The sequence below is a fragment of the Carassius carassius genome, chromosome 37 (assembly GCF_963082965.1).
Source record: "Carassius carassius chromosome 37, fCarCar2.1, whole genome shotgun sequence".
In the NCBI taxonomy this organism is placed as follows: Eukaryota; Metazoa; Chordata; class Actinopteri; order Cypriniformes; family Cyprinidae; genus Carassius; species Carassius carassius.
In genome coordinates, this window is record NC_081791.1 from 28,701,097 (window position 1) to 28,721,087 (window position 19,991).

At 37.0% G+C, this 19,991-nt stretch overlaps 2 protein-coding genes across 2 annotated transcripts in view; one reads left to right on the forward strand and one right to left on the reverse strand.

Moving 5' to 3' along the window:
- Positions 1–1,693: 1,693 nt before the first annotated feature.
- ftr92 (finTRIM family, member 92) lies at positions 1,694–8,324 on the forward strand. Its single transcript, XM_059528543.1, has 6 exons — positions 1,694–2,320; positions 4,802–4,885; positions 5,155–5,388; positions 6,191–6,344; positions 7,265–7,324; positions 7,651–8,324. Exons 1-6 carry the CDS (start codon positions 1,694–1,696, stop codon positions 8,271–8,273), a joined length of 1,782 nt encoding a protein of 593 aa, XP_059384526.1. The 3' UTR covers positions 8,274–8,324.
- A 3,273-nt stretch (positions 8,325–11,597) lies between these two features.
- Positions 11,598–19,991, reverse strand: part of LOC132118599 (broad substrate specificity ATP-binding cassette transporter ABCG2-like) — a 60,075-nt gene continuing 51,681 nt past the window's right edge. Inside the window, exons 14-15 of the mRNA XM_059528551.1 lie at positions 14,536–14,609; positions 11,598–11,752 (exon numbers count right to left, since the gene is read on the reverse strand). Coding sequence (XP_059384534.1) covers positions 11,602–11,752; positions 14,536–14,609 — 225 coding nt within the window. The 3' untranslated portion in view covers positions 11,598–11,601. The remainder of the gene's footprint in view (positions 11,753–14,535; positions 14,610–19,991) is intronic.

Consider the following 19,991-nt stretch of genomic DNA (forward strand, 5'->3'; position numbering starts at 1 on the left):
CGAGGCGCTTCACACGTGTTACGAGTGTCTTTATAAAGCTTGTGCAAATCAGCGTTCATACATAAAAACATAAAAATATATGATGGAATTACCATCAATGTACCACTAGCTTGTGTGACTCTTATTTGACATTTATAAAAATTTGAGAAATACAAAAATATTTAAAAATATCTAGAGTTTACGAAAGACACTGTGAATGTTTATTGTCATCTATCAACATAATAGTCATTAGTTAAACCATGGTCACCACAAATTACCCTGCTGAATAAACAATAGACACCATTAAAACATTTATATTGGTTTTACCGGTAACTGTAATGGACCCTGTGGGTTTCTAATTGGTCACCTTCTATTGGTGGATTGTTAAAACCAATCGTAATGGAAAATGTCCCAAAACATATTACAGAAAACCATTTTTAATGATTTTAATGGTTAAAAGTTTACGGTTTGTAATGGTATTTGTAGTGGAAACCATAAAAATATAAACAAAACATAAACAAATCAGTAGGGTAACCATGGTATTTGTAGTAAAACTGTGGCTATACATATGTTAATCAATACACCAAAAAACAGGGGTAGTGCACTTTTATAACAGTTAAACCATGGTTAATGTTCGTAAGGGTAAGTCAAAATTTGGATCTATAAGGTCAATGTTAAGTGTTAGCTTAAATCTATAAATGGGACCTCCGTTTAAACCAAATTCCAGGATAATTTAAAATTAAATGAAAAAGTGAAGTGAAAACGCTGAGGTTTAGTTGAAGTAGTGAAAATAATAGTGAAATTGTGACCGGCTACAACATACATGCCTTTTCAGTTTGAACTGAAGTCTTGATGTTGAGGAAAAAGTGCACATTCTTCTGTAATACAGTATACTTCTGCTTTAAATAGCCTATGCATGCACATCTATATTAACTACATAAAGATCAGCATTTATAAATCATATCTGCTAGGTCAGCCATCAGACAAGGACTTTATGGGAAAAGGAGAACATTTATTACTCATTAACATCATTGGAGTTATAACCATTGATTTTAAAACATTAAAATAATTCCAGTGATGTTGATCAGAGAACTGACACGAACCAAAGAATTAACCATGCCACTTTTTAAACAGAACATATGAACAACTTAAGAAACAAAAAGTATTAAATTATGAAACAGCCCATATTATGGCTCTTCCTACAGTTTTATTGTCCCTCTTGACAAGTTACATAAGTTTCTGTTTGACAAATGCACGGCACCTGGACTCTGCCCACATATATAAACCTTATCTAACACAGAGATGAATACTGAGGACAAAAATAAATAAATAAAATAAAATAAACCAGTTTAAAAACAAAAGTTTTAAATGTAAAATGTCTCACTTTTGTTCTGAATGCAAATACACAATAATGGCTGTCAAAAGAAAGAGAGACATGATGGTACAGTGCCTCTCCTGTGCACTTTTGGAATTCATTTAACTAGCTGGTTATTCTGGTATTATCTTTCTAATGTAAAAGCAACACCATCTTGGCAAGCAACCATTGGTCTCTCTGTGTTTAGGTTTCACATTAGAGCAAGCTTCAGTTCTGTCTCTTTATCTGTGGCCGCACACACACATAAGAGAGTCCCACCCACAAACAAGCACGAGGAAAAGAAAGAAACGAAACTAAACTGTTTGTAGAGTCCCTTTAACAGCGAGCTCCTTGTTCTCCATGCAAATGGCAGATGAACAGGACTCACGCGTGTGCTCCGTCTGCCTCCAGGACCTGCAGGAAACCAGCTTCCCTCGGTGTAAACAGAATTCCTCATATGAGACAGATCCAGAAGAATCTGAGGCTCCAGCTGCAGGTCTGGACGAAACCAGGGCTCCATTTGCAGATCTGAAAACATCCAAGTCTCCAGCCACAGATCCAGAAGAATACGATGCTCCTAGTGCAGATCTGGATGATTCCAGTGCTTCTGTATCAGATCCAGACAAATCTGTTGCTTGTGTTGCAGAGGCACTGGAGAGGACAGGACTTCAGACGGAGCAGGCTGATGATGTGGAGTGTGACTCTTGCAGTGATAGGAAAGAGAAAGCCATCAAAACATGTCTGGTGTGTTTGGCGTCTTACTGTGAAACTCACCTCAGGTTGCACAATGAACTGAATGTGGGGAAAGCACACTTACTGGTGGACGTCACTGGAGAACTCCAAAAAAAGACGTGCCCCCAACATCATAAGCTCCTGGAGGTTTACTGCCGCACTGACCGCCAGTGTATCTGCTGCCTCTGCATGCTGGACACCAACCACAAACATCATGACATGGTCTCGGCTGCTACAGAACGAGCAGAGAAACAGGTACAAGAGAAGCTGGGTCAGTTTAAGTCCAAAGTAGTAGTAGTTAGAAGTTTTCAATATGCAATGCATAAACAAGCCATTTTTAACTGGTTGGGTGGATATGTTTTAGAATAGCCAGTGGCAGTTTGGTTAACAAATGGTATTTAGATGAGGGATTGTTGGTATGGACTTGGTTCCACAACCACAGAGTAGATGTTGCTTAAATAAGACTTTGTAAACTCTTCCGAACAAAACCTTAAAGGACCCCAAACCCCAAAATTATGTTGTTAATTACTCACCCTCAAGTCATTCCAAACTCGTAAGACCTTCATTCTTCTTCAGAACACAAATTAAAGGAGTCATACCCTCGTATTACCTTGGATACCTACTGCTGTATTATAGTCTTTCAGGCCCTTCTAAAAAAGAAAAGTGGAAAAAAAATAAACACAGAGCTCCTCAGACCCTTATCTCTGTAGGCATTATTGTCTCGCGAGATCTGATGCGATATTTTGGCTGTCGTGGACGGTCATTATAATAATGCAAATGAGGGGCACGTTGATTGGTTGCAGGAAGGAGGGGGGTTGACACAGCAGGTAACGCTTTAGCATATCATTACAAACTGACATCATGGCGCAAGTTGTGAATGAACGCGACCGGCTTCCCGGCCAGTGTATAAGTATGAGGCGCCGTTTAGGGCTTAAATCAAACTTCATTCACGCACACGCTTGCATATATACTAAGTACTAGTCACACTTACATGTATATGAACTATCTACGCACATAAAGTTACTCATATGAGACGTGAGCACAGCACACACACACAAATATAAGACGTGAGCACACACACACACAAACTAGACGGGGCCTCATGTAAGCGTTAGGCAATAAATAAACAATAACCGAATTCATGATGATCTCAGTCATTTGTTTTTTGCAAAGTACGTTAGCAGCCATTCCCCATACCTCGAAGCTAATACTCCCGCCAGAGTTGTGCCTGGACGCGTTCATTGAACGATAATTCATGAACTCGTTCATGTTTTGGACTGAACTGAACGTACCGCATTACTGCCTGATGAACGTTACTGTGAACTTGTTCATTCTGGTGTCTGTGAACGCCACGCTCTCTCAGTTTAACTTCGTTCAGTAGGATGCCAGATTTCTATAAAGTCTTCCAGGGGAAAACCCACCTAAAACCCACCGTAAACCGGCCTTAATATGTAGCGGAAAAAACACCCAATCTGGCAACGCCAGACTCTCTTGTTCAAACTCGCTCATCAAAATGAACAAATCTTTTTCGAGTCATTTCGTTCATTTAAGGGGCTTTAAATGTTACTATTAACTGGCAAATTCCCCGAACACATCAACCTACGCAATCTTGATCATATTCTGAATTAAGAAATCATTATAATGCAGTCAAAAGTCCGTTTTTGCAGTCCGTTTACAGGGAACATAAATAATTACTTCACCTCCAGTCTTTCGTTTATTTGTCTAGTGACAGACGCAATAGCATACAATAGCCGCATTAGCAGTTATGCTGTTTGTTACACACAGTAGAGCAATAAAAACACAGTCTTACCGTTTCAATTGCAGGCAATTTTGTTGGAATGGCGCTTTTCCCGAGCTTCGATGCCAACTTCGCCTGATATTGCCCCAAATTTGTGATGGATTTCGGCGTACAATGTTTAGCACAAACACGTAACGATAAACCAGTGGAAGGGTTGAAGGAACCGCGTCATTAAAAATGAATTTAATCCACTGGTCTCTGATAGCTAGGTCCGTTCTTGGTAGAGAAAACACATTTACATGTTGATTCTGGCAGTCAACCACAGAGCAACTCACGTGTGCACTAGTTCCAGCGTCTTTCTCGACTGAATTTGAGGGGGAAAGGGGAAGGGCGAGCTTCCTGCTGCGGTGTCCATATATGGTATATCCTGCCTCGTCTTGACGTCAAGACGGGGAAGAAATCAAAATCTCGTATTTGAGTGCGCGTGCACGTGGGCTATTTTACAAACCCTGAGGTAAACAAACGCTTCACTTTTAAATATCGGCTTCCCGGCCAGTGTATAATCGTTAGGCAATCATAACATACATTGATTCTCGTGGAAAAGTGAAAATTGTGGGTCATGACTCCTTTAAGATATTTTTGATGAATTTCGAGAGTTCTCTGACCCTCCGATAAACAGCAATGTAAATGCCACGGCCAATGATCCAGAAACGTAGCAAGGATCTTGATGTGCTCCTTGTGCCTGATGTTGCTCAATAAAGTCTTTGTAAACCCTTCCTAACAAAATATATAAAGAATAAAAGGTAATCACAATAAGAGAGACATACCTAATTCAAGTTGCCAGAAATGTCACAAGGTACAACAGGTTATGACACACCTAAAATGCCTCAAGCATCTTTGCGATACCGCAGTAGTTCTCAGTCACAGCTGTAATTTTAAATGTAAAAGACTAAGAATGTAAAACAGGGTCTTGTATGATGATGTCCAATGATTCCCAGAGGCAGCTGGAAAAGTCCAAGCAGATGGTTATGGATCGAGAGACAGAGCTGAAGGAAATCCAAAAGGCATCAGGTAGACTCAGGGTAAGACAAATTAAAAAGTAAAATAATGTTAGAAACACTTTCTCCTTTCTCAGAGTAATAGGCATAAGCTATAATAAAGCCATTGATTGACTTCCCAAAGTGACTTGAACTATGAACAAGAAGATGAAGAAGAACACACAAAATGGGAAAGGTGCTGTTTGTAAACTATCATTCAATTTGGTGCCATTAACTGTGCAGAAAAGTTACACACTTCACCCAAACCAAGAACAAAAAAGCATTGGCTCAACTTCCTATATTTCCACTAACAGAACCTGACTCGAGCCACAGAGGAAGAAGGTGACAGGATCTTCACCGAACTGCTCAGCTTTATACAGAGAAGCCACACAGATATGATTACGCTGGTCCAAAGTCAGATGACCACACAGTTGAACCGGATTCAGGGACATTTGGAAGGTCTGGAAAAGGAGATCTCAAAGTTGAAGAGAAAGCAGTCCGAGGTGGAGCAGCTTTCACATACTGATGATCACATCTATTTTCTCCAGGTAAAAGCACCACCAGAACTCAAAACACACCAAGAAATTATTTTAATAAATGCATTATTACAATCTTGAAACAAAGCTTGCATTATTTATGATCGACAAATTGTATCATCAAAGTCTTTCAGCTAATGTTGATGTAGTGACTCACGCTTAGGGCTTTTTATCAGACGGTTGGTTATTTAATCCCATCACAGAGCAAACCATTTACTACACTACACTTTGGACCAAAGTGGCTGCCGAATGACTAATTAGGGACTTTAAACAACAGTATTTCAATGTCCTACTCCGTATGCCTGACTTTAACTGCTACTTCATGAGGTACTACTACAGTATAGCAATCTACTATGTGAGAACAGCCGATTTAGCTGATTTTCCGTAGTCGTTACATGGTTTTATGGTATATACCATTGTAATTGTACCAGTATACAATTCTACAATTAGTCTTCTAGTAATCTTTGTTCACAATATATGTTTTGAAATGAAACTGATTTTAACGATTTTTCAGTTCGTACAAAGATACAGTATGTCAACTGTTAGCAACAACATCTCAGGTAGCACTTAGACTAGAGATGATGTGAAGCAAATAATGTAAGTATTGCCTAAACATCCTCCTCATAATACTTAAATAAATTACTGAATATGGCGTTGCTTAGTGATTTTTACGTTCTCGGCATAGGTGGTGTAACAGCTTACTTCTGTTCATCGTAGCTATTCCTTTCGCAGCTGTTGCTTAAAGTCCCTGTTTTAAATGTGATGTACTGTAAAAGCCTTCTTTCCTTCCTCTGATTATCTTCAAAACTTGTAGGAGGTCCAATCCCGCTGGCCGACTTCTAATGACTTCCAAAGCCTGACAACTAACCCCCAGTTTTCATTTGGAGAAGTGATCAAGTCCCTCACCTCATTAACAGCACATATAAAGGACATTTGGAGACTGGAAACAACCAGAATATTCTCAGCAGGTAAAAAGTGATTGGTGGTGAACACATTTTGGCCACATAAGTGGTTGCCTTCAAACCAATTTTAGTCTAAAGTATATGACCTGTTTGACTCACTAATGTCCTACAAGAACTAGATCTTTGTGGTTAGAATTTCCATACATCTGAAAGCAACAAGAACAGACTGTTTCATTTAATTTTTCACTTGACATAAAAACCTGTTAATCACAGATTCCCAGACTTTGTCACTGACATAGGAATTGGTGGATTTTAGCATCTTTAGGCCAACTTAATGTACTGCTGGTAAGTGTGCTTGAAAATAGTTTGAAAGTAATATTTAATTATAGTTCAATATTGAATCTTTACCTACCTGTAAATCAGGGATCCTCAAATCTGGTCCCAAAGGACCACTGCCTTGAAGAGTTTAGCTCAAACACTGATGGACTCTGACTTGCTCAGAGCTACAACCTGTAGGAAATTGGCCCTTCCAGGGAAAGATTTGAGGAATCCTACTGTTAAGAATCCCCTCTAGACCCTTAATATTAGATGGGAGGGAAACTTAAATTTCAATGCTTGTGCATTAAAAAGTTTTGCATTCCTTCACAAAACCCCATGCATACTTTCTCAAGGAAATGCAAATGTTTTGTGAGTGACCTCAAAGTCCCTCAGTGAAAATGTCCCTCTCATCTCATATCTAATCCATCTCCATGTCACTGTAGGAAAGTAATGGGCAAATCTGGCCATTATCCTAAAGAGTTTAGCTCCAACATTAATCAAGGTCTTTATGATTTCTTGAAATTTACAGGCAGGTGTATTTGATTCTGGTTGGGGCTAAATTTGGTGAGCCAGAGGGTCGTGCCTAAGGGGTTCTGTAGTGCTCTTGTGTAAAAATCTTCAGATTCCCAAATAACCAATCTGTTCTGTCACATCTCATGTCTCTTTAGTGACTTCAGAAAAGAGTCTACTGCCACAAGAACCCAGGACAAGGGAGGACTTTATACAATGTAAGTCATTCTACCTTTTTTTTCAAATTTAAGGCTGGAATACGTACACTACACATGGGCATCATATACTTACTGACTTTGTAATTATCACAGAGGAAAAACTGTCCATCGTACACTAAACGACTTAGGATCAACACACTACCAGACTTTAAAGTTGTTCCGATCACAACAAATTCACACAGAAACATGCAGCTTGTTGACTCAAAAACTCAAAATATCAAACATGTATGATATGATAACTTACCCAAGTATGTCTGCATACACTGGTCTTGGGGTAAAGCTGGGCTTTACTTGGTTTTTGTACCTTGTTTCTCATTTTCCATCAGTTCTGGTTCCCTTGAGTCTGGACCCAAACACGGCCCACAGGAACCTTCGGTTAACAGAACAGAACAAGGCTGTGGCTTGCAGTATTGAGCCCCAATCGTACCCAGAACATCCGGAGCGCTTTGAGTGGTGGGCCCAGGTGCTGAGCAAGGAAGGTCTGACGGGTCGCTGCTACTGGGAGATGGTCTGGAGCGGACAGTATGGCGTCGACCTCGCAGTGTCCTACAAAGACATCAACAGAACCGGGCAAGGAGACGACGGTGGGTTTGGGTTCAACAGGCACTCCTGGAGTCTGGACTGTTCCATATTCAGATACGCACTAGTGCACAACAACGAGGAGACGGAGATCAGTGTACCCCTGTCCCACCGGATCGGGGTGTATCTGGACCACCGGGCAGGACAGCTGTCCTTCTACAGTGTCTCAGATACCATGATCCTCCTTCACAAAGTCCAGACCAGGTTCACTCAACCTCTTTTTCCAGGATTTGGGCTCTTTCAGGACTCAACTGCCAAATTCTGTGAGCTGCAAGAAGCCGGATCACCGCAAGCAGTTGACAGACCCAAGAACAATAAAACTTGTACAAAACAAAGACGCATAAGATCAGCCATAAGGAGAAGAAAATGACTCAGATTTGGAAAGGGAGGTGTCAACAGTCCTAAATGAAAACTTCCTGTCCAGAATTGGCCGTAATAAAAAAAAATGGGGAAATGGCATCCACAGCACTGCTCTATATACAAACTTTATACAAAGCTCCGGTTTAGGTTAAAACCAAATAATAAATGAATAAATCTGATAATCTGTTGGTAGCTTGATGCTTTAGGGAATCTGTTTAGAAGGTAGTGCTCACTGCACTTGTGTTCTCCATTTACATTTGTTTTACATTTTATCCATGAGATTTAAGGAAAAAGTGCTTTTGCGTCACATATGAGACTGCTTTTGATGTTCATATTTGTGATGTCTTTTAATGGTAAAATAAAAGGTAGGAACTGACTTTTCATATGTGCTTCAATAATTACAAAGCTTTCACTAATGGGAAATTCCAACAAGAATTAAAGTTCTGTTATTTTCTCAGCACCATGTTGTTCCGAATCTAGTCCCCCCCCCCCCCCCCCCCTACAGAACACACAAGAAGATATTTTGATGAACAGTACAGGTTTAAGGTCATAAAGACCAAACACTACTGATTCCTGTCTCATACATAAACACAAACCACCAAGTTTGAATATGCAGAAGAATACACGTACTAAAATTTATGCATTTGAATTGCTACTCAAAAATTTAATTTCTACATATTTTTAACAAACTAATAATCATTTTTGTCAGTCATACATAAAATAAATAGGACAGATTTCTGTAATAGAACAAATAATATTTAATCATTTTTCGACCTCTGTTGGTCATTTACTTACAATAAAAATTTTTGAATCTTTATATATATATATATATATATAATTTTTCTTTTTTTTTTTTTTTTTTTTAAGAATTCTCTTCTGCTGACATTTTATCAAAAATATAGTACAAAAAAATTGTGAGGTATTATTACAATTAAAATAGATTTTTACTATGTGAATACATTGTAAAATGTAATTTATTTCTGTGACCAAAGTTGGATTTTCAACATCATTACTCAATCTCACTGCTTATGCTCACTACACTATTGTAGCTTACTATTTATTTCCTTAAAAATAAATAAATAAATGTATTAATTTGTTTTTTCTTACTTAATATATTTTATTTATTTGCAAACACATTAAAATGCATAAAAAATGAACACATTTTAGACATTTTTAGTGAGACATTTGTATCATATTAATGCAATCTTAATGTAGGATAAATCATAATGTGATTTTACTAGGCTGCTTAAAATGGTGCAAAATAACATATGTGACAAAATAAACCCGTTTTGTTGTCATTTATAAATTTCATATATAAAATCATAAATGAAATCACTTACCATTTCAGTTAGAAAGTGTAAATTTTATGCATCTTGAGTGCTATAGTTTTATAACTCTCAGAATCAATAATTTGGAATTATTAATTTAGTGTTTTTAATTATTGAACCGCATTCTTGTTTTAAAGTTGAAAATTTTTTTTTAAAACCCACGCTGATATTGTAAAGTAAAAGTTGAATTATTTAAAACAACCGTTGTTGTTCATTAAAATGAAGCTGGAATAAAACAAAATCTAAATATATGATGACGAACCTATAAAAGTGAAAAAGAGATAAGAAAGCTTGTTTACGCCAAAGAAAAAAGGAAATTGTGACTTTCATATCACAGATCTGGCTTTCTTTTTTGCAATTCTGAGTTTACATCTCACAATTCTGACTTTTTTCTCAGAATTATGCTTTTGTGTCTTGCAATTTTAACGTATAAATTCATAATTGTATATTTATATCTTATAATTTTGAGAAATTAAAAAACAAAATGCGAAATATAAACTGAAACTGAACTGAATGGAAATGGGCTTCCATAAAATTATACCTTGCAAACTAATAAATAAAATGTTTTTTAAAAAATTATGTTAGTTAAAAAAAAGTTAGTAAAATTCCAATATTGCTGTAAAATAGAAATTAATAAAGTTAGTTCTCTTTCGCATGCTACACTGTAAAAAAAAAATCGAAATTTGAGAAAACGTAAAAGTTTAAGGCAACCAATAATGAGTTCTCAACTTCTTGTATTCAGTTTATACAACAAAAAGTTGAACTCAATTTCCTAAAAAAGAAAGTTGTGAAAATTCAATCTCCTGAAGCTAGTTGCCTCTTGTTAGGAAAATGATGATACAAAGTCTTTCATAATCCACATAGGGGTAAATCCATAAGGTGAAGGCAGAAACACACATACACATCGACAAAACCGGACAAACAAACACTGAACAGAATGCAACTTATAAGGGGAACTTAAAGAGGGTAAAAGACAAGACACACCTGAACATAATGACACAATTAACACTAAACAGAAAATAGGTCACACAGAGCACACGAGGAATGAAAACACAAGACAGTGCTGTGGTTTTCTCAACTTTGCATTTTTTACAGTGTGTGTGTGTGTGTGTGTGTGTATGTGTGTGTGTGTGTGTGTGTGTGTGTGTGAGACATAACCCATGTCCCCATTTTTCAAAACGCTTATAAATCATACAGAATGAGTTTTTTTGAGAAAGTAAAAATTTAAAGTACAACAGTCTACCTTTTTATCACAGGTGTTTATAGAGGTTAAATAATTATAACAATGTACATCACATAAAAAAAAAAATTGAGAATTGTAGCAATCATGATTATTTTTGACTTACAACAGACGAGACCTAGTATGAAGTAATAACAATGTAGCAAAAACATCAACATTTAAAAAATGATCTGTATATTTTCGTTATTGTAATATTTAATAATGATATTTCTATATTGATGATATGAGATTTAAATGATGATATTGATATTTCATTAATTATTTTAACTGATTGAATGTACAGTATAATGCATTTGTTAATATAATGATGAGAACGTCAGAAACTACAAACTTTTTTTTTTTTAAATGACAGGCAAAAAATCTGAATTTTTTTTTTTTTGTCCTAAAAAAAGTACACATTTTATGCAAACTAAAAGCTGTAAAACTGGAGTCCAAATTGCTATATTGTATTCACTGTGCTGCACAGAAGACAAAAGAAAAGTGGGGAAAAATGACAGTAACTGTAATAGAAATCTTTGTGAAAAATAAACCAATAATCAGAGTCGATGCTTCACGTGTTCATTTCTGTCTGCAGGATGATTGGATCAGTATTTGTATATTTGTATGCTTTACTTATTATTATTATTGTTTGAGTGGGAAACAGTGTGCATGGCTGCTTCTGAAATAGCATGTCTCTCAAGTACATAGGTGATTAACAATATGTGGAATAAAAGAGTAGGCAGAAACTATACTCTGTGCATCTGATGGACATTTTACCAAAGAGATTGTGTTTAGGTGAATTTCTTGATGAAGCGCAGTTTGAGGTAAGCGATGATGAGGAAGATGAGGGTCATGATTCCCAAAGCCAAATGATTCTGCCACAAACCCCAGGTTGAGTAATCGATGCCCTGTTCACTCAGAAAGTCCTCACCTGTGGTGCAGCTGCAATGAGAAATGATGAGAACGTTAAAGTACATCAACTTAAATTAGACATTTTGTACAATTTGTTAAACTTGGTTGGCTGGAGAAAGCCTGGTCTGAAAGTTTAAAGCTGTTATAAAAGCTTGATATTTTAAACTGTAGATCAATAAGATACATGTTGCAAGAACACTGTTAGCATGTTTAACATGTTAACATCTAATTAGCATGTTGCTAACATGTTTCTAGAATGATTGACATGATACCTTTTTTAAAATGATCAGCACATTGTTAGACAGTTGCTAACATTATTTTAGCATAATCAACATGTTAGCATGTTTCTAAACAACCTGCTTTTAGCATTTTTTAGCATCTTTCTAACTGATTAGCATGTTCTTGGCATGATTAGCATGTTGCTAATGTGCTTCTAACATTATTATGCATGTTGGTAGCATGTTTTTAACATGATTGACATTTTGTTAATGCTTTTAACACAATAAGCATGTTGTTAACATCTTTCTAGCATGATTAGCATGTTCTTGGCATTAACAGCATGTTGCTAACATATTTATTGCATGATTATGAATGTTGCTAGCACATTCCTTACATGAATGGCATGTTGTTAATGTGTTTTTAATATGATCAGCATGTTGTTTTTATTACTGACTGTTTATTTATTTTCAGTAATTTCGAGGACTTTTTTCATGTTTTGACTAATAATTGTTACACTGCAGTGGTATTAAAGGGGTGGTTCGAGATTTTTGACATCGGACCTAATTTTTAAGTCGGCCTGGTTGTTATTCATCAGTGGAGACATTTTTTTTTTTTAATTATCCAGTCTTTATATTTGGATAGATAGCCGATGCTAGGCTAGCGCGAGTCAATGGGTATATGTTAGCCAGCCATTAAAAACCGTTTTACCCGCTCCACAGTGCACCAAACGCAAATCAATTATAACACTAGACTATCGATGCAAATGTCCGTTGATAGAATAATGTTAGAAATCAAACTTACCTTTCATCACATTGCATTAGTTATAATTTGTTCCCTGTAATCATTCTCTTGGTCGGCGTTACGTCACAAATCATGTGACCTGCATAGCAACAAGCCGCCGCCGTGTTTGAAGGGTAAAACAAACCGAAGGCAATCAAGGCAAAGCCCGAGGAAAATCAAAAAGGTATCTATTCACAGAAGTTTTGTTGTGGATTATGTCAGTTATGGATACTAACGGACTACTTTGTATTAATGATGAATGATATCTGTGTATGCGAATGTATGTCGGTGGTGAGAAGTGAAGTGAATGTAATAAAACACTCATGTAAAGCTCTTTGTGACTAACGTTAACTAACGTTACATGTATGTGAAAGGCGCTAGCAGCTATACAAATACAGATCTTCTTTCTTCTATTACAGAATGTCTTATCAATATATAGAAAGTCTACTTGTGCCTGCATTGACCAGGTACCACAGAAAGCTGTCGCTTGTAGGTTTAACTTTACAATCTTGTCCCTATCGACATCCAGCTGAGTCCTGGGAGAACAACCCAAAGGCATGGCCCAGGCTCGAGTATCCAGACATATACAATTACCTCATCAAATCCCCTGGTATGAACACCATGTGTACATACCATGTGTCCTACACTTGCAGTCATGTTTAAATACCCATCAAGCATCGATTACATTAACTATGTTCATTTAGAAAAAAAAAGAAAAAAAAAGATGTTTATTCAAAAGCACTGTGTTACACAATGGCTGTAATGAGCTCAGTCTGTCAGTGGCACAGCTTGTACAGTGTCAGTGAGGGACACAGTTTTTTCAAAAAAGCAAAAATAGACTAACTGCAGAAACGTATCTTATTCCCCACACAACTAGTGCATTTCATTGTTGCTTATCAGTCTGGCTAGGTATCATATAAAATGAGAGGTCACTCCTCTTTACGCTGTTGTTTGTGCAACTAACAACACAACAGTTTTTAGGCATGATTCTCGGCAGTTTTCTCGACAACTCTGCGCTCGTTTGTCTTCCGCTTCGTGTTGCTTAATGGCGAGCGCTTGTTTGTTTTACCCTTCGCCGCGGTTGCTATGCGCGCGCAGTGCATTATGGGAGTAAAAGTCCCGGATGTCCGACCTCGAGAATAAGCCTTGTCGACAGCAGCAGCGGAGTGATATTGATTACCTAGGCAACCGAGTGAGCCGGTTAGCTGGATGTAACAACTGTAGTGCGCTTCTGTTCTGTGTTTACTTTTTGCCGCATTACTAACCGGAGTAAAGTAAAATTCTGCAGCGGCTGAGAAACTAGTTCCTTTAGGATCATTGAGATGAAAGGTAAGTTTGATTTCTAACATTATTCTATCAACGGACATTTGCATCGATAGTCTAGTGTTATAATTGATTTGCGTTTGGTGCACTGTGGAGCGGGTAAAACGGTTTTTAATGGCTGGCTAACATATACCCATTGACTCGCGCTAGCCTAGCATCGGCCAACTATCCAAATATAAGGACTGGATAATTAAAAAAAAAAATGTCTCCACTGATGAATAACAACCAGGCTGACCTAAAAATGAGGTCCGATGTCAAAAATCCCAAACCACCCCTTTAAGAATTGCGTACAGAATACATATATATATATTTGATTTATATCACTATCTGTAAATAAAATAACTCATAAAGGTCATATGGCCCACTCATAATAGTGTTAAATAATCTCACATATTCTTTAATTATTATTTCTTTCAAGTTACAAATGCTTTTAATAGTTTTCCTTCACTATAATGACCCTGTTATTGACTTGCATGCAGCTTCATACTCACACTTGTCTTTTTATTCTGGTCGTGTTCTTTGTGTCACAGAAGATGAGGCCAGTGAACTCATTGATTTCCACAGCCTGCAAATAAAATTAATCATCAACAGCCACAAATAAACACTGCTATCTGTTCTGCATTTATGGCTCTGTTATTGTAGTTTACTAAAACAATAAAAACACATTATTTTAATATTAATAAAAATATACAAACAATTGCAAAAAGTTTTTTTTTATATAGTTGCTAAAGCAACATTTATTACCATAAACATTGTTATATATAGTCATTTTATTTTAATTACAATATGAAAGTTTTGGAAATTTTCTAATTATTGAAATATATATATATATATATAATAGTTTCTCCATGATTATCAGAAAATGTACTTTTTCTACAGACTTTCCATTATGAGTAGACTTCATTGAAATCAAACGCTCCAGCAGAACATGGACATATTACGACTCACAGTGAGACCGTAACGAGGAATACTGAGATATTTCAGCCAGTTCAACCAGTCAGCAACACTGGGGAGATTCACTAGCAGCCCCGAGAAGATCTGAACACAAACACACAGGAATAAATATTACACAAAGACTAAACATAAATGTCAACATGACATGCATTTTATAAACAGAATCAGCTCAAACGTCTCACTGAATGAGACAACTTTAAAAAATGCTACATAATACAATTGTCCTTTCCTGTGCTTACCTGCACAGTTTCAGCACAGCACCACCTAGTGGTCAGGAGATATGGAAAATGACCATTTTTGCTTATAACTTAAGAACAACTGGGCTCAAAATCACAAGACTGGTCTCTTTACATTCAGAGCAGCATGCTGATTCAAACTCTACCCAAATTTCCCATATCGGCTATTTTTGTCATTGGCAATTCCAAATTTTGACAAAAGTGCTATATTTGGATGCATTGGTGTATTGCTACAACTTAATATATGTTTTTGGCGCTATGCCCTGAAAGTATTCAAAACGTTTTATGGCAGTGCCACCGTGTCTAATAAAACAGTAGGGCTGCCCCCTAATAGTCGAGAGAAGAGAAGAGGCTTGGTTGACCAAAATTTTTTTAGTTGCAAAAAAAATTCCACATGCGAAGTCATGTAGTTTGTGAAGGACAGATCGTTAACGGCTAGCCTACTACAGTACATCAGGCAGAGCATCCAAATGCATTGAAATAGGTAAGCAGTACCAATAACAACAAATCATTGCGCTTTTGTAAAATAATAAAAGCAAACAGGATGATCTTTCTTTCTTTTTTTCAACTTGAGAGCGAAACTTAGAAACTCTGTGAATACTTGCCTTACAGACATGAAAAATAGCTATATCTATGAACAATCAAAATATCTACTTTCAAATGAACCAATTCAAATGGAAAACGAATATTCTCCGATTATGCATTATACATGAAACATGCATAAATGCACATCACTACTGCGGAGACGACGAGTCAGTGTCAACCAAAAACAAAGAAAAAGCTAGTTTATCAATACATTATTAAAATGTTAATGCTTCCTCCTTACTGTGCTTCACTGATACATTCATAATCATAACGTCTGCCAGTGCTATGGCAAGCTTTATGTGTGCACTTGAACGCTTATTAATCTATGTAAGAAGTTAAAGGCTTATTATTATGATTTAAATGGTTTATTAATAAAGGTGCGATCAGTTGACTAATGATTCAAGACTGATTCCTTGGATCATAGAGAACATCGATACCAGTAATGCCATAATCAGACAAACTTCTAGTCCACTATTTTGAATCATGTTAAAAACATACTTTTTTTGTTAATTAGTTTTGTAAAGATGTAGTTGACTATTACATGTCCTCATCGGACATGCCTTTGAGAAATGCATCTTTACGGATTACACAATGAAAGAGTTTTTGATTGGAAATATTTAGTTTTAAAGTAGTAATTCAAAGCTTTCTATAGATATATTTATCATTTCTGTGAGGCAAGTATTTGCTGAGTTTTCGTTCATCGTTGTGGAGCGCTCCTGTTCAAGACTGAGACTGTTTTCTTATAAAAGCAAAAAACAAAAGTTTTGTTGGTATCGTGAGTGCCCACGAATAAAAGTAGGCCCTTTACAGTTCAGAATGATGCATTAACCTTACCTTCATGAGCAAAAATAATAGTTTATTTAAAAAAAAAATTCCACATCTCGCTGGAGCCTCTGTGTCCTGCAAAACGCACTTTAGTTTCCACTCTCCTCAGAAATGTTTATGCACTTATAGCGCACATTTATCTAGGTTAAACATTTAAACTAATGCTTGAACTGTTTTATATCTATATATTTTAATTTAGGCAAGTCATGATGATTTGAGAAAAGGCTAAATTGATCAGACATGTGCTAAAATCAACTCTGGCTGCTCGGTCTTAACTTTAAAAACAAAAACATACATTTGACAAACAAAAAATGCTCGAAACTTTTTTTAAATTAACTTAATAAAAAAAACAAAATTAAAGAGCATGTGCAGGGCTCTAGGCTGTAATCATGCAAGTTTCAATGCAAGTCATCAATGCTTTTTGTGTCTAAGGACAACTTTGATTAACTTTTTTGTTCTACATCAAATGCCGACTACTGTACTTATAACCATGGTACACTCACAGCCTCATGTGCTTTATTATTATAATGCTTGAACGTGTGCATGAGTATGTTCATTTACCATCATAATCACAAAGCTGATGGTCATGAAGATGTTAGCGATGCCCACCACCGTCTGATCAGCAGAGATGGCCAGAGTCATGGACGTGGCTGTGTACGACACCAGAATGATGGAGAACAGGAAGATGAAGAACGTCTCCACTGAAGCCTTCAGTCCTGCACAGGAAACACAAACACATCAGATCACATGTGTGAGACCAGAAGAACATGAATGATGTGAGGACAGTGTGAGTCTGACCGATCATCCAGTACGCCACGCAGCTGAAGACGATGCCAGGGATGGTGCGCAGAAACAGGATGTCAGACAGGACCTTAGACAGGAAGTAGACTGAAACTCTGTAGTATCCGCTGATGTACTCGTGCCTGAGGACACGCCCACCATAACAACATCATCAAACAAATATTCAAATAACAAACACTTACCACATAAAACATCAGAGATTAAATATATATATATACTTTAGTTTTATTTAGAGTTTGACAAGGCAGGATATTGAAGAACAAAACCCTGAAATGTATCAAACAGAACACATACTCAAAACAACCTTATATACCGAATTGAAATAAATTAATAATAATTATAAACCATAATAACAATAATAATAATAGACCAGCCTACCAGGTAGAGTAAAACAGATACACAAAAAAACTAAAAAAACATGGAATACATCAGGCTTCATACAAAATAAAAACAAACTGTAAATTATTTATAAAACAGTTTAAGAGCACGTGGAATAAAAGAAAGTTCATGTCTTTTTGATTTACTCCTGGGCACAACAAACTCCCTATGCTGCCGGTTTTGGAGCCACAGACAGGAAACAATGCAGTGGTGATGAACTGTCCTTGAGTAGTTTTGTAAAAGTACGTATAGTGGCCTCGTCGCGCCTCTCACTCAGTAATGGGACAGTAGAAGTTGGAACACCTATTATCGGGCAGCAACGTTTTTGGACCCTCTCTAGCTCATCAGAGAGACCTTTAGGTAGTCCACCCAATACCTGGCTAGCGTACTCAAGGACTGGCCGTATAAATGTCAGATATACTTTCATTAAAACATCACTAGGGAGACCAGCGTTTTTAGCAACACAGAGATCGTGTATTCTAGGACGAATCATGTACTTGACGTGGGCATCCCATGACAGATCAGAAGAAATTTGGACTCCAAGCAGTTTAAAGATGGAAACTCTGCCGATTGCATATCCTGATATTACGGGAGAGGGAGGGCAGGGAATGTTTTCATCTTTCCTGGCGCTAATGATCATGTCCACTGTCTTACCTTTGTTCATTGCCAATGAAAATTCCTGTCCCCAATCCGCCACTGAGTCCAAGGCCTTCTGAGTTAACATTCATGTCAGCTAAAGCATAGAGCAGTTGACAATGATCAATTGTGTCAAAAGCTCGAGTAAAATCAACAAAAACAGCATGGGTTAGGATTGGTGTTAAGTGCGTCATGCCAGGATTGCAAAGTTTGAATCAGAGCAGTGTCAGTTGATCTGTTCGCCATGAAGCCGTGTTGTGATGGTTGAATTTTAGCAACTGTATCCTCCAGAATTGCGTCTCCTGAGGATTCCTTCATACACTTTTCCAACACAGGTGAGTAATGAAATCTGCCGATAGTCTACTGGAAAACTGGGCTTTGTTTTTTTGGGAACAGCCTTGACCACAGCCTCCTTCCATTGTTTTGGGAAAGTGTTATTTTGCATGCACGTGCTAAAAATATCACATATCACGTAGCACCAGTTCCTCGTGAAAGGTCTTTAATATCCAAGGAGCAATGTCGTCAGGACCAGCAGCCTTTGCTGCCTTCAATTTGCGGAGTCTGACCTTAACTTGTCCAATACTCAAAAGAGGTATACTAAAACTGGATAACTTGCAGCCAACCTCTTCCTCAGACGGAGAAATATGACTTGCATAATCCCACACAGAAGCAAAGTGCTTTGCCAAGTTACATTAACATTACATTTATTCATTTAGCTGACGCTTTTATCCAAAGCGACTTACAAATTGCTATATATGTCAGAGGTCGCACGCCTCTGGAGCAACTAGGGGTTAGTTGTCTTGCTCAGGGAACTCATTGGTGTCATACAGTGGATTCAAACCCGGGTCTCTCACGCCAAAGGCATGTGTCTTATCCACTGTGCCAACACCACCCCACAATTCCATTTAAGTTGTCACACTCATATTGCATGATGTTATGATCCTGAGACACCACATCACTCTCATCTCCTTCCATCCCCGTTAAAGCCTTCACAGACTTAAACCATTGCTTAGGCTTGGTGTTTTGCAGTTTCTCGACCTCATGTTTATAATATTGTTTCTTTGCGTTCTTAATTTTTTAGTTTACTATAGGATGTTTTATTGCCAGAACAAAAGGCACGCTGTCTTTCTTTAAGCAGATCTTTGATTTGTATGGTCATCTAAGGTTTATCATTATTTGTGATAGAAACTTTCTTAAATGGAATTGTTTTATCTAAGATAGACTTGTTCGTGGAAGTGAAGGCACTAACCTTAGCCCCAGGGTCCGTAGCCTCATGAATGTGAGAACAATCAGAAGTATTCATGAGAAGGCCCAGTTGCCTATTTGTTTCAGAAGTACGTTTTCTACAAAAAATGTGCTTGACAGGCTTGATGGGCCATATATATATATTCTTAACTGCTATTTTCTTATTTTCTTACTTTAGAAAAAGTTAAGAATATTCTTTATTCCAAAAATACTTAAAGATTGTTCTTAATGCAAAACATAAGAATTCAAATTTGTGGGGGAAAAGAATCATTATAAATAACTTTTTC

What these genes read in the sequence shown, in the direction of transcription:
- ftr92 (XM_059528543.1), top strand. Translation starts at nt 1,694, where the DNA reads ATGCAAATGGCAGATGAACAGGACTCACGCGTGTGCTCCGTCTGCCTC. An exon ending in CAGAACGAGCAGAGAAACAG is followed by an intron (nt 2,321 to 4,801) that starts GTACAAGAGAAG and finishes AATGATTCCCAG; the next exon opens with AGGCAGCTGGAAAAGTCCAA. An exon ending in AGGCATCAGGTAGACTCAGG is followed by an intron (nt 4,886 to 5,154) that starts GTAAGACAAATT and finishes TTCCACTAACAG; the next exon opens with AACCTGACTCGAGCCACAGA.